This window comes from Hypanus sabinus, chromosome 23, assembly GCF_030144855.1.
Source record: "Hypanus sabinus isolate sHypSab1 chromosome 23, sHypSab1.hap1, whole genome shotgun sequence".
Taxonomy (NCBI): domain Eukaryota; kingdom Metazoa; phylum Chordata; class Chondrichthyes; order Myliobatiformes; family Dasyatidae; genus Hypanus; species Hypanus sabinus.
Window position 1 is genome coordinate 31700891 of NC_082728.1, and position 13972 is coordinate 31714862.

The following is a 13972-nucleotide window of genomic DNA, read 5'->3' on the forward strand; positions in this document are numbered from 1 at the left end:
CCAATTTTGTTGCCCTAAAAGGGCAGTTACATGTATCTTAGTAGAAGATGCTGACCTAGTCATAATAAATAAATATACAAATTACAAGTATTTATACAGAAATATGTTGAGTGGTGGCTGATGAAATGTGTGGTTTTCATTTAATCAGTTTAATTCATCCAAATTTTTAAAAATGTTATTTAAGCCTTTGTCTGCAGGTTTGGCAACTTACTGTTCACCATGGGGAAGGCTAATGAAAATTTCACAAATCAGAATGCTCATCCTTCAGGCCTCATTCACCATTTTCCAATGCATACATACTTTTTGCATTCTATTTTCGAGCATGGCTGGTCTCAAACTGCAGGCTGTTGCTTAATTCTTATGGTAAAAATAATAGCTTGAAAAGAACATATCAGATACTTGGAACACTTTTCAATTTATAGTTTAAAGTTCCGGGCTGTCGAATCTGACTTCTAGCCAAGCCTACAATATTTCTCGGCACAGTTACTTCAAATACAGAGCAAACTGTCAGCTAACTTATCAAAAGAATGCAAACCATTTGGTATGTCTTTCTTAGCAAAATAATTTACTGCACCCAAACACTGTATTGCACCCAACACTTACCAACACAAGCCACTTTAACAGCAATGGGCACTACAAAACAATCCTAACAGTTACTACTGCGTAGGATATCCATATATTATCCTTTCATTGTTACTAAGTATCAGAAGGTGTCATGTTGTGCCAAAAGCCATTTAACAAGCTAAAGTAACACAGGAGCATATGCAGTTTATGTAATTGCCGCCTTGTGCACTGAAGGCTTTTAAGGCATAAAGGGAAATGTACGCAGATAAGTCATTAAAAATTCAACAATCATGAAAATAAAAAATGTGAAACAGTGAATTCTTTGCAATCCACATACAGAAAAGGTTGTATAAACATCCATTTTTAATCAATTTCCACTGCCCCTTAAGTAATGTTTACATTTTCTGTTAAGCATATTTCAATTATATGAAACAATTATAACATACTTACAAACTTTATTAGTTTCTATTAACTTCATGATAGTCATAGCAAATGATAGGACTAGTCTTCATTAACATTCTAAATTGTGGAAGTGAGGCCAAGTTCCATGCCAGCTGATGGGAAGTTGACAGAGTGGTATTTTGCAAGTACAGAAATGTCTGGCAAGGAGGCTTTCAATAATGAGATAAAAAGCGTTCAGGGCTAAGAGATTTCTGTTAAATTGAAGCACACGAATAGCAAAATTAGGAAACTCTGATTGACAAAGGATATTAATGGTGTGGTCAAGAAAAAGAAGACATGACCTGTTATAGGTAGCTTGGAGCAAACAAGCCCTCTGTAGAGTTTAAGGAGTGTAGGAGTACAAAAGGAAACTAGGAGAGCAAAAGGCAATCAAGAGATATTCCTGGGAGAAAGATAAAGAAGATACCCAAGAGATTCCTTAAGTATGTTAAGAGCAAAATAATATGTAGAGAAAGAGAGCAGGTCTCCTTAAAAGAATCAACATTTGGCATGGGCGAGAATTTAAGCGAACAGTCTTGTCTCTATTCAACCAGAATCAAGTTCAGGGAAGGGAACAGGGATATTCTGGAATATATCAACATTATGAAGGTGGGGGTGTTAGAGGTCTTGAAATGCATGAAGATGGATTGTTGTCCAATTAGGTGTATTTAGAGTAAGGGAAGCAAGGGAATTGAATTCTGGGGCAGTGGCAGAGATTCTTGTAACTTTTCTCCAAAAATTAGTATGTAGAAAATGCTTATCACAAGAAAAAGAACTCTACCTATCAGAGTAAAATAGCTAAAGATGATTAACAGACAAAGAGAACACAATATGCAGCACAATGAGAAAACCTACTTGAATAAATAATTCTATTCCAAACCAAAACACTTTTTGGGGAGGAGGATTACATGGAACATTGCTCCCAGTCAACCTGTGTCCATTCAACCACAACTGTGTGGCACCCCTCTCTAAATACATTGGTCGCTGATAGCATGATTTAATATTATTGCGAACTCTGTTCTGAACAAATACAACTCTGCACCTGCCCCCCCCCCCATTCACTATTTAGAATTTTCTCCTCTTTATTGTTTCTAAGTATACAAATCAGTATCCACTAAAACTTCACAATTACATTCTTTGCAGTCCATCTTGTAATTACTGTTCCCGGGCCCAGTCAACTGCCTTGGAGGCAATTAGGGATAGGCATTAAATGCCAGCATTACGAAGGATGGCAATACCCCTTGAATGGATTTTAATTCTTTCACTAGCATTACACAAGATGAAGCATTTCATAAAATTAAGGTTAATATCATAAAGTGTATTAAAGTTATTATTTATAAGTTATGAAATATCAGGTAGGTCTAAATTAAAGTCAGTAGTATTATCTTGTGCATATATGAAGCTGTGCTACAACCTGCAATTCAGTCAAGCAAAAGAATGATTAGCAGTCCATATGTGCTCAATTGAAGCTATTTATTGCATTCTAAAACAGAATAAGATTACATTATTGCACAGCTGACTTGTATTGCCAGCATGGAATTTTAACTGTACAAAATATCCCCTCTCCCCCAATCACATTTAGAAGGTTTTATCTCAATTTTAAAATTGAACAAAAATACAAACTTTTAATTATCAAGGATACTTGGGTTTTAAGAGTTCCTAAAGTAGTTTAATAATTTTAAAAAGAAAATTCATCCTCTGCACAAACTCTAACCAAAGGTTAACACAACAAATCTGCTGGAGGGTGCCCAAAACTATTTTATTTTCAGAACCCATGATGATTTTGCTGTTCACTGTCTAGAGCAAGCTGATTGCTTTAATATAATTTACTCACTGCAACAACTAAGGACAACACTGAAATTCAAGTTACAAATGCTCCCTGAGGGGTTAAACCACTTAATCTAAATAAATTCATAATTTCCTTGACTATTTGACTTGTAGTCCATTTTTAAACAAAACTATTAAAAGTAACTGGTAACCTAACAATTTAGAGTATTTAAAAGCTTTTTGCAAATCTGTGAATCTATAGGGAGCCTTCAAAGAAAAATAATCAGGACTAAAAGTATAGACAGTTAAGGAATGAGTACATATGATTAATACAGGTTACCAAATGTATTACTATTTTCTATTAGTAAATTTGATCTTATAATTACTTGTTCCTTTATGGCACTTTTGTCAATGAATGCCAAAGGTGATGTATTTAGGATAACTGGAAAATTTAACCTATTCTTGGAAACAAATCTTTATATTTTCATTGCAGAGGCAACGACTTCAGTTACTGCAGGCAAAATTTACAAATTAACTGCTTGTAAGTATTAATTTATTTGATTATTTGCATAAATGTCTACATTTAAGTTAATGCTCTTAATGTTACACCTCAAGTAGATCCAAAACTATTTGCAAAGAAGCATTATACACTTCTTGTATCATAAATAAGATGCATTATAATAGATTGTGTCTTACAAAGATGTTGCAACCTACAGCAGGAAGGGAGAGGATTCACCAGTATGCAATGCAATTCCTCAATAGAAATAATAAAAATAACTGTAGCAGGAGAATTGAATTAATAGCACTTAATGTTTAGACTGTGTATGGAGATTGTTCCATTTCAGACCAACGAATTATTCCAGATAATCTGTGGTCTTAATGAGCATATGGGTAACCTCAACCAAACTCCTTTGACAATCAGCTTTTTATGCATGTCCATGGCCTCCTCCTCTTGTGCCACGATGAGGCCACTCTGAGGGTGGAGGAGCAACTCCTCATATTCCACCTATGTCACCTCCAACATGATGGCATGAATATATATTTCTCCAACTTACAGTAATGTTTTTCCCTGCACACTTCCCTCATTCTCATTTGTGAATCTAACCTCTTACCTCTTCTCACCTGCCTATAACCCTCCCTGGTGACCCAACTCCTTCTCTTTATCCCATGGTGCATTCTCCTCTCCCATCGGATTCCTTTGTCTTCAGCCTTTTACCTTTTCCACCTATGACCTCCCAGCTTCTTGCTTCATACCCCACCCCCTTCCATCACCCATCCAGCTTCACCTGTTATCTTCCAACTTGTTCTTGCCTCCCCACACTTTTACTCTGGCATCTTCCCATTTCCTTTCTAGTCCTGAAGGGTGTCAACCCTTTTTCCAGTTCTTCCAGTATTTTGTGAGCATTATCAAGTAACTTGCATCCAATGAAGAATCTCAAATCATTTGTACAGAAGACCAGTCACTGTAGGAAGTGAGAATGCTACTTTGTTGCAATAGTTCACATTTCTTCTGAGGAGCTAGGGATAATGCATATTGTTGGATGCGATAGAACTCTAGAATGTTCTGAATTCCACTGTGCAAACTTTATTCAGAATGGACACTAAAATGTAACAGTACTGCATAAAAATCATGTCTTAAGCTGATTTTACTCTGGAAATGTCCAAATTAACATGTTTTTAATGGAATGGTTCCAAATCAAGGCAGAATTGGGAAAGCACTGAACAAGTTAAAGTGATTTTTGGGTTTAGGACATATACATTTAGCAGTTGAATTTTTTCACATCTGAAAATGTATTGTGCATTTAATTTGGAGTGCAATTCTGAACAATGTGTCCTAAAAGCTGTGAATCCCAGTCCAGACAATGCTGATTAAAATTCATTTGGATGTCTGCGATGGGGATGTGAATCAGGAGGTGGAAAGGTTGCATTTAGTTTCAAAGAAAACATTGTCCATAAACATGGAGTTCTCCTTTGATGTTTGGCACATAAAATATTGAGCCCCATGTTGGACCAGCCAGATGATCTTCCAAACTAAAACATCTCCATATAATTCCTGCTGTACCTTGTTTCATCAAATAAAGTTACTTTGTCTCTACCAGTAATTTTCTCCAGTTACTTCATTCACACAACAGAACACAAAGGTTTTTAAAAAACTGTTAAAAGGATAGAAAATGATGCACTACCAATACAAATCACTTTTCAGTTTTGTCAAGTCCTGTTATTTTGCTTTACAGTTATATGTTTTTCCTTGCTAGAGCAGTAACATGCCAATAATTAACACCTTATTATGCAATTCGGTTCTGTTCATATATCAAGTATGGGAATTATCAAGTATTATATTTTGCTGTTGAATGCAACTTTTGTAAACATGGTATTGTGTGCACAATGGATTCAAAACCATCCACTAAAAGTAGATCCAATTACCACTTACAATATACAACAGCATTCAAAAGGTAAGATCTGCATCATATTTTGTTTGAGGTTGACTGCTGAGAAAGGGAGTGAAAAAAAAACAAGCATATCATCTCAAATTCAATTCACCAAAATAAATGCAAAAGGACCAGTTCAAAGAGGAAAATTTTTATATACAAATAATATCCTATTGCATAAAATAAGCAAGATGGGAAACTATCAATGACAAAATTATTATTTGTTATCTTTCATTTAATGAAAGAAACACATTCCATTCTAATTGAAGTTCTACGCTGATTAACAGACAATTAATATTGGTACCTACTATCAAAACATCAAATTTAACATTTATAATTAATTATATTACGGAAAATTGTACAGAGGCAATTTACTTCAACAAAGGTAAAAATTAAAGCAACAACTAACCTTTGGTTTTATGTTCAGCAGCCTGAAAGAAAAACAAAAAACTTGCATAAAACTTGGTTCAATTTATCCACAGATGACCCAAAATAGATTAAGCACAAGTAAAGATGACTAATATCAAGTAAAATACCTTTTTCTGAGCAGCTTCCTTCTTCTTCTTCTCTTCTTGTTTTTTCTTTTTCTTTTCTTCCATCAAACGGTCCTCTTCTTTAGTTTCTTGTTCTTTCTCACTATTAAGATAGATATTAAATAATATTTACAAAATTATTACAATAGCTCACATACAATTTCATTAATACACATCAAAACACTAACAATGCTGGTTCAAAGATTCACACACAAAATGCTGGAGGAACTAAGCAGACCAGGCAGCATCTATGGAAAAGAGTACAATTGATGCTTCGGGCTGAAACTTGCTTGTGGTTCAAAGATTTATCACTCCAAGTCTAACTATCACATATCGACCTTTAAATGACATAGTTCTAATTGTAACTTAACAGAATTGTAAATGTTTCATTTAACTGAATTATTTGACATACAAAACCAATTAAAATTTGCTAATCCTTCAGTCTAAGAAAATCTGTTGAGTTAATGCATTCCTCCAAATGTCAACTTCTGCTGCAACTTCATGTACAGCAAATTTTCATTAAAAATATTTGAGGACATTATATTTAACAAAGTGATCGTGTTTGTATCAATTTACTAAGAAGCTTATGATGAGAATGTATGAAAGAATCAAAATGCATCTAATTTCATGTATGCATCTTGCCACTTTTGACAGTTGCTAGTATAAGTGCTAAGTACATCATGAACACACCCATTATTCTTTTAGATAGGCATCAATTATGGACAAGAGGTAACAAATCCAGATTTGTAAACTTTGGCACTTTTTTGCCCTCCATGTCACTCATAATGCAGAGGCTAACCTTTGCACGGCAGCAGAAAAGGTACTCATTATAAAAGCAACACATTGTAACAAAGTAAACACACATTTTGCAGTCACTGAAGTCCAAAACAACCCTTGCATTTTCTTTGAAATCTAGGTAATCTAAGATACAGTACTGATTTTTCTAGAATTTCCACATTTGTAAACACAAGAATAAATATCAGGAACAGACCAAGATAATTCTATACAATGTTCAAAGTTCAAGTAAAATTTATTATCAGAGTACATAGATGTCACCATATACAACCCTGAGATTCTTTCTCTGCAGGCATACTCAGCAAATCTATAGAACAGTAACTGTAAACTAAACACCAGGAACTGTAAACCAAAACTGTTCAAATGTAGATGTAAATAAACAGCAATAATGAGCATGAAATAACAATACAAGAGTCCTTAAATAAGTGCAGTTATCCCATTTTCTTCAAGAGCCTGATGGATGAAGGGTCATAGTCCTCAGGTGCAAGTCCTGAGCTACCCATATCTTCCATCTGTTAGCAGCAGTAAGAAAACAGCATGGCCTGGGTGGTGAGGACCTTTGAGGATGGATACTGCTTTTCCCACAGCTGATCAGACAACAGCCCCAGTTTTACTTCATACTGTCAGTTCTCTATAAGCTACAGATAAGAAACCTATTCAATCCTTGCACATATTCATTGATTTGGCCTCTACAACACTCTGATATACACTTATAGTAGCCTATACAGAGTCACACATTTCAATTTTGTTCCTCCAAAGAGCATAGATCCAAACCACTCAATATTCTTCTCTAGACAAACTCTTCATTCAGAAAAATGGCTTAGTGAATCATCTGACCTGTTTCCAAATATAACTACATGCTTCCTAAATGGGACCTTAATTGTATGCAGTGTTCCACTTGTGAACTTATCTACATCTTATAGCAAGATTCCTCTACATTCACCCCCCTTGTCATGAATGTCAAGATTTAAGTCAACTCCCTCATTGCTAATTATACCTTCAGGCCAACTGTCTGCTTCATGAGAGGGGAGAGCCAAATTATACTATACCCAATTTGAAATATGTCTCTTGTACAAAACCATACTGACTCCACCTGATTGTAAATAAATTTCCAAATGTCCAGCCACTACATACAAAATAATATATTTTGATATTTTCCCAAAAACAGTCTGATATTTGGTCAGGCATGCATGTTTTCTTGACTTCTCTTCTTTGAATTGTAATGTTATATTTGTGGCTTTCCAATCCATTGCAATGGTTCCACTATCTATAAAGATTTATAGCCATGATAACACAGGTCTAGTCAGAATCATGCAAGACAGCAAACTGAAATTCCCATTTTAAGCTGTACTATTCACTTTCAACAAGCATAATAAATTTTTTAAAATTGTCTTTATATCAATTATCAAGTAAATGGCATTCTTCTAATTTGATTTTTTGCTATTTGACTATATAAAACTGGCTTAAAAACTCATGGCTTTGATTTGCTCCACAGCATTGATATTATGTACAAGCATGACATTTTGAGGTGGAAATTGCTGGGGAAACAAATGCAGATTAACTGTGGATGGCCTCGTTAGTGCATGAAACAACAGAATTTTGTGGGAAAGAGGAGTTACCGGCTGTTAAATGATTTGTGCTGTTGTTGACAGCTTCAGTACACCATGCTTATATGTAAAATAAATGAGTTTGCATCTTTCAGCAATTAAACCTACTACAGAAGAAATGAGCTGCTATGCAGATGTCCTAAAAAGAGTAAAATCTATGTTCCTAGAACACCAATGAAGCTCTCTCAAAGGAACACATTTAAAACTACAGTCTCAATCCCTGTAACAGATTGTCTGAGGATTTAAGGTTATTCATAATCAAAATCTTATATTCTATTTTGCTTTCTGAAATGAATACAACTCTAACTTACCCCATTTTCACCCGTTGTTTTCTTTGTGCAAATTTCATTGGTTAAATGGTAGTAAAGTCTTTAGATCTCAGCATTCATCAAGAGTCCCTTTGAAATTGTTAACTGATTTTCAGCAATTTATGGCACAGAATGTTAATATATTCAAAGGCATGAAAGAATTCTAATGGGAAAAAATATAATGTAACAATACTTCATCCAATTCTGGACATTTTACACAGGAAATTTCAAAAAAAAAGATGCAAGTGATACATCCTATTGTTAGTGCCATTCCATTTTCTCCTTTGACTACTACTCACTCGAGACCCGTTTCTAATGTTCTAATCATAGTTCCTCTCCTTAAACAATAAAACTGAGTTTTCTGAATTAATTCTGTTACAACAACTTAGGCCACTGCAGAACAGCAAGTGGATTTCATGCATTTGTCATCAACAAACAAGAGTCAAAAAATATTGTGAATCAAATAAATATGAGCACCTAGGGTATTGATATAAAGTGCAAAGCGAAATATACACATTAAGCACAAAAGGCTTGCTGGTTACAATCCTGAAGAAAATCACATCATACTTTGAAACAATTTTGACAGTGTGAATGTAAGGGCATATATACAGAAAGCTGCTGGAAATGGGCCAGTAACATCACAAAGGATACCACCAATCCTGCCAATGGACTGTTTGCCCCACTTTCATCAGGGCAGATGTTACGTAGCATCCACACCAAGAACAAACTCTAAAATAGTTACTTTCTCCAAGTAGCAAGACTGATCAGCACCTCCATCCACTAACCCACCCTTCCACAACCTTCCCTTCCCTCCATTTTATCATTTGCTGTCAACCTCCTGTATAGATACTCTTGTGCAACAGCACTTTATGGACATACAATGTACAAACTATCTTCTATATTTATTATGTTTAAATATTGTGCTCATCATGTGTTTTTTTTTTGTGCTGTATAGGATCCAAAGTAACAATTATTTCATTCTCCTTTACACTTGTGTATTGGAAATGACTAACAAACAATCTTGAATTTTATGTCTCGCTATCACTCTCCCAGCAAATTATATGGTGCACTGAAGCAACTGCATGATAAAACCCAAAAGTTAATATAGAACTACTTTTTAGTGCAATAATGAAATGTGGAATACATGCTCAGCACGGTCTTCCTCATTTCACCATGACCAGGATGGTAGGGAGCTATAACAAAAATATCTCCAAACAGAAGCACACATAAAACAGGAATTTTAATAAATAACTGGAATTAATTAATATTAGGATACTAAAACCCTCCTAAGTCTGTCAATGTAATTTCCATTGCTTGGAAATATGCATGCATTTTTTGAAATAATAAATCAATCAACTTGCAATTGTGTACTTTGTAAGGAAGATCATGCTTTTGGAACAAATAACAATCTAGGAAAATAAAATCGACATCCAATTCTTGCATTATTTTCTGCATTTCTGATATGCTTGATAGAATGAAAATTAGTTGAAAATTATGCATATGCCAGTTATCAAACACAAACTTGGCTTTCTCAGTACTAACAACATTTAGTATATTTAGGAAAGGTACAACAGTAGTATCTCAAAATTGGAATTTGACAAACCATGATTTGTAAGTATTTGTAACTTAACACAAAATTCTCTATATACTTAAAATTCCATCTTATCCTCACAGTGCTGGAATTGAATTCTGAGCTCCAGAACACCCTGAGTTGTCATGGCATTGCACTAACTGCTACATTACCATGGATATTCTGCTATGAAAACAAGGCACCTACAGAAATAAGCAATAATTATAAAAATAAACTGTTGCAAAAATATGCTAAAATTGCATTGTTTTTAATTTGATCCAAATAAACTTTATGAACAAGATAACTGGAGGCAATCTTCCAATGACTAGCAAGCTACTTAAGTTTGATGGTCACCTGGCCTCAGTCCAGATTGGTTCCAAAGCCCAATCTTTTAACAGCCCTGCATAGCACAAGTTTTATCTGACCACAAGCGACCAATCTCCATCTTTTTAAATGGCCTTCATAGCTGGTGACTATCTGCGGTTTTGTGGGGCAAATTTGTATATTTACAGGCCCTTAATTCCCTAGAGCAAATCAGAATGACTAGAACTCCACTTAATCTTTAAATACACGTAAAACTTTGAGATTCTATAGGTAAATAATAAACAAAAATATAAATCATCATCAAAATTGGTACCGAAATATTGTAATTTTCACATTTATCAAAAACTTTACGCACAGGAAACAAGGACAAACAGCACAGAAACATGATCTTCAGTCCATAAAGTTAACACTGACCATTACCACCTACTTACCCTAATCCTTCATTAATCATTTGTACTTCCTACATTTTCAACTCACCCAGATTATACCATTTACCAATGCACCAAGGACAATTTATAGTGTTCAATTAAGGCTACGTCCACACTACACCGGATAAATCCATAACCGAAGCATTTTCTCTTCGTCTTTACCCTCCATCCACACTAAAACGGCGTTTTCGTCCCCCGAAACTGGAGAATTTCAGAAACGCTCTCCAGGGTGTGTAAATTTGAAAATGTCGGATTGGCCAGAGCAGTGTGGACAGGGTAACCGGAGAAATTTTAAAACACTCTCTTGACATGCCAGAACAGATGGCGCCATTTCATTGTTTTCTTGAACGCAACTTAACAATTTCAGAACAGACAGCAACGAAACTGACGCCAGAAGAGTTAGAAATGTACTAACCAAATACTTGACCCTTAACTTACTGAATAAATAAGTGTCCTCACTTTGTCCTGTTTTCTGTCCTTGCTCGTATGAAGGTGGATTACCTATTTATGCCAGTACTTCTCAGACAATAGATGTGTAACAGCCTAATGTAACATTGTATGGAAATACAAGATAATACTGATGCAGACATGTTTTATACATTTAATAAGGGGCTTTATTAATGCAACAGAGACAGTCAGTTTTTCAATGTTAGTTGTCAGCCGGGTCATACTGTCCGTGAACTCCCTGTTGGTTGCCTCCATACGTTCCAGTATTAGTTTTTTTTTTACTTTTAAGTTCTCCTCCGCAAGAGCCAACAGCTGTCCATCGTTTAAGTTTTTCTAGTCTATAACTACACAAACACACACCATCTTTCACAGCAAGATTCGACACCAAACATGGTGCTTGTTTTCAGTAGATGTGTCCTGCACATGCACAGGAGGAGGAGATTCGCCGAAATATCAGTTTTAATGTGGATGGAGACATTTTTTTTTTAAATGCATAGTGCGGACACCTATCATTTTTATGCAAAACTGGCGTTTTCAAAATTATCCAGTCTAGTGTGGACGTAGCCGAACATTCATTTTGAATGTTAACAACAAACTTCACCTTTTCCATTTTGTGCACATCTACCTTCATGCTATCCTCTTGTCACCACACCAGGGATAGGGTTCCTCTTGTCCTCACCTACTGCCCCACCAGCCGCCATGTCCAGCATATAACTCTCCGTAACTTCTGCCATCCCCCAATGGGATCCCACCACCAAATTTTCCCCTCCATTTTCTGTTTTCCACAGGGATTGCTATCGCTCCCTATCCAACTCCCTTGTCCATTCATTCGTCCTTCCCCACTAATCTTCCCCCGACACTTTTCCTTACAAGTGGAACACCTGCCCTACACCAACACCCTCACTGCAATTCAGGGCCCCAAACAGTCCTTCCAGGTGAGGCGACACTTCACCTCTGGGTCTATTGGGGTCATCAACTGTATCCAGTGCTCCTGGTGTGGCCTATCAGCGAGAACCTAATGTAGACTGGGAGACCGCTTCGCCAAGCACCCATCTTCTGTCCGCCAGAAAAAGCCAGATCTCCCTGTGGCCACCCATTTTCATTCTACTTTCCATTTCAACATACCAGGCCATGGCCTCCTCCACTGTTGCAATGAGGCCATCTTTAGGTTGGAGCAGCAGCACCTTATACACCATCTGGATAGCTTCCAACCTGATAGCATGAACATCAACTTCTTGAACTTCTGGTAGTGGCGCCCCCCCCCCCCCCCTTTCATTTATCTTTCCAATTCCATGTCCCTCTCTCACCATATCTCCTTACCTGCCCGTCACCTCCCACTGGTGCTCCTTGCCCTTCCCTTCCCTTTCTTCCATGGCCCTCTGTCCTCTCCTATCAGTTTACCCCTTCTCCAGCCCTTTATCTCTTTCACCAATCAGCTTTCCAGTTCTTTACTTCACCCCTCTCTGACTTCTCATCTTTTCTTTCCTCCGGTCCTGATGAAGGGTCTTGCCCAGAAATGTTGACTGTTTACTCGTTTCCATAGGTGCTGCCTGGCCTGCTGAGTTCCTCCAACATATTGTGTATGTTAATTACATGGAGTGAATTCAATTGGTTGAAAGCAGGCTTCCAAAATGATGGCAACTTCAGAAAGAATGATAGTCTTCAGGAAGTGTCTACGATTGATCACATGCTTAGCATCTCTGACTGAAAATAGCTATGTATAATCCAGCTTTGCCTTCTGCAATTATGTCAACATTGCATATGTTCATTGAGCGTCCACTTCAAAACAGGATGTGCCAGGACTCCAGACCTTTAATCTAATTTATTTGCTGTGAAATGGCATTTGTACATGACTTTTATTGTACAGTATTCATGCATGTATACTTGAATTTTTCTCTGTTAGCACGTCAGTTTAGTTTCACATATTGCAACTCCTAGCATGCCTCTTAATGATGACCAAGAGCAACCATAAGCTTCAGCAACATGATAGGCTATAAGATTACAGATTATAATGAACGTAATTCTGCTGCCACTCCACTGAAAGCCCAGCATAGGTTGATAAAGGGCAAAAACAGTGAGTGTGGACTCACTATGAAGGCAGGACTTGCTGTCCATAAGATTGCACCACAGTGCTGTGAAGATTCCTCTGCATCAAAGAACAATGTGTATTTTTTTGTTGTTTCATGTACACTGAGTCTTTGTTAAATGCAACAGGCCAGGTAAGGCAATTACTTCCTTAAAATATGAATATGAGAAATTGCCCAAGGTTTTTATTTTAGTTGCCATATAGAATTTGAATTCATACATATTGGCCATGTTGCCAGTGTAGATTAGATGGGTTAAAACAAAAGTGGGAAACTAGTACTAAATACCAGTCTTTTAACATACACACAGTGCTATATAATTATTGCAAAAATGTCCAGATCCATCAGAAAAAGTGGGAAGCAATAGTTGGAAGCAAAGTTGAATATTATTTCACTAGACAAAGCTACCGCATCCCCAAAAGCATTAAGAAAAAGGCAAGAGAAAATATGCAGATACTGGAAATCTGAGCCACACACACAAAATGCTGGAGGAACTCAGCAAGCCAGGCAGCATCTAGGAAAAGAGTACAGTCGATGTTTCAGACCGAAACCCTTCAGCAAACTTTCGGTCTGAAAAGTCAACTGTACTCTTTTTCTAGACACTGCTTGGCCTGCTAAGTTCCTCCAGAAGCTTGTGCATGTTACATTAAAAAAAAGGTAAAGATTTTAAGTTAA

General features: G+C 36.4%; 1 protein-coding gene across 5 annotated transcripts in view; it reads right to left on the bottom strand.

Moving 5' to 3' along the window:
* tnrc6c1 (trinucleotide repeat containing adaptor 6C1) overlaps window positions 1-13972 on the bottom strand; it is a 120378-nt gene that overhangs the window by 87254 nt on the left and 19152 nt on the right. For all 5 annotated transcript variants that reach the window (XM_059948651.1, XM_059948649.1, XM_059948650.1 and 2 more), the window contains exons 3-4: window positions 5738-5837; window positions 5611-5632 (exon numbers count right to left, since the gene is read on the bottom strand). In XM_059948651.1, coding sequence (XP_059804634.1) covers window positions 5611-5632; window positions 5738-5837 — 122 coding nt within the window. The remainder of the gene's footprint in view (window positions 1-5610; window positions 5633-5737; window positions 5838-13972) is intronic.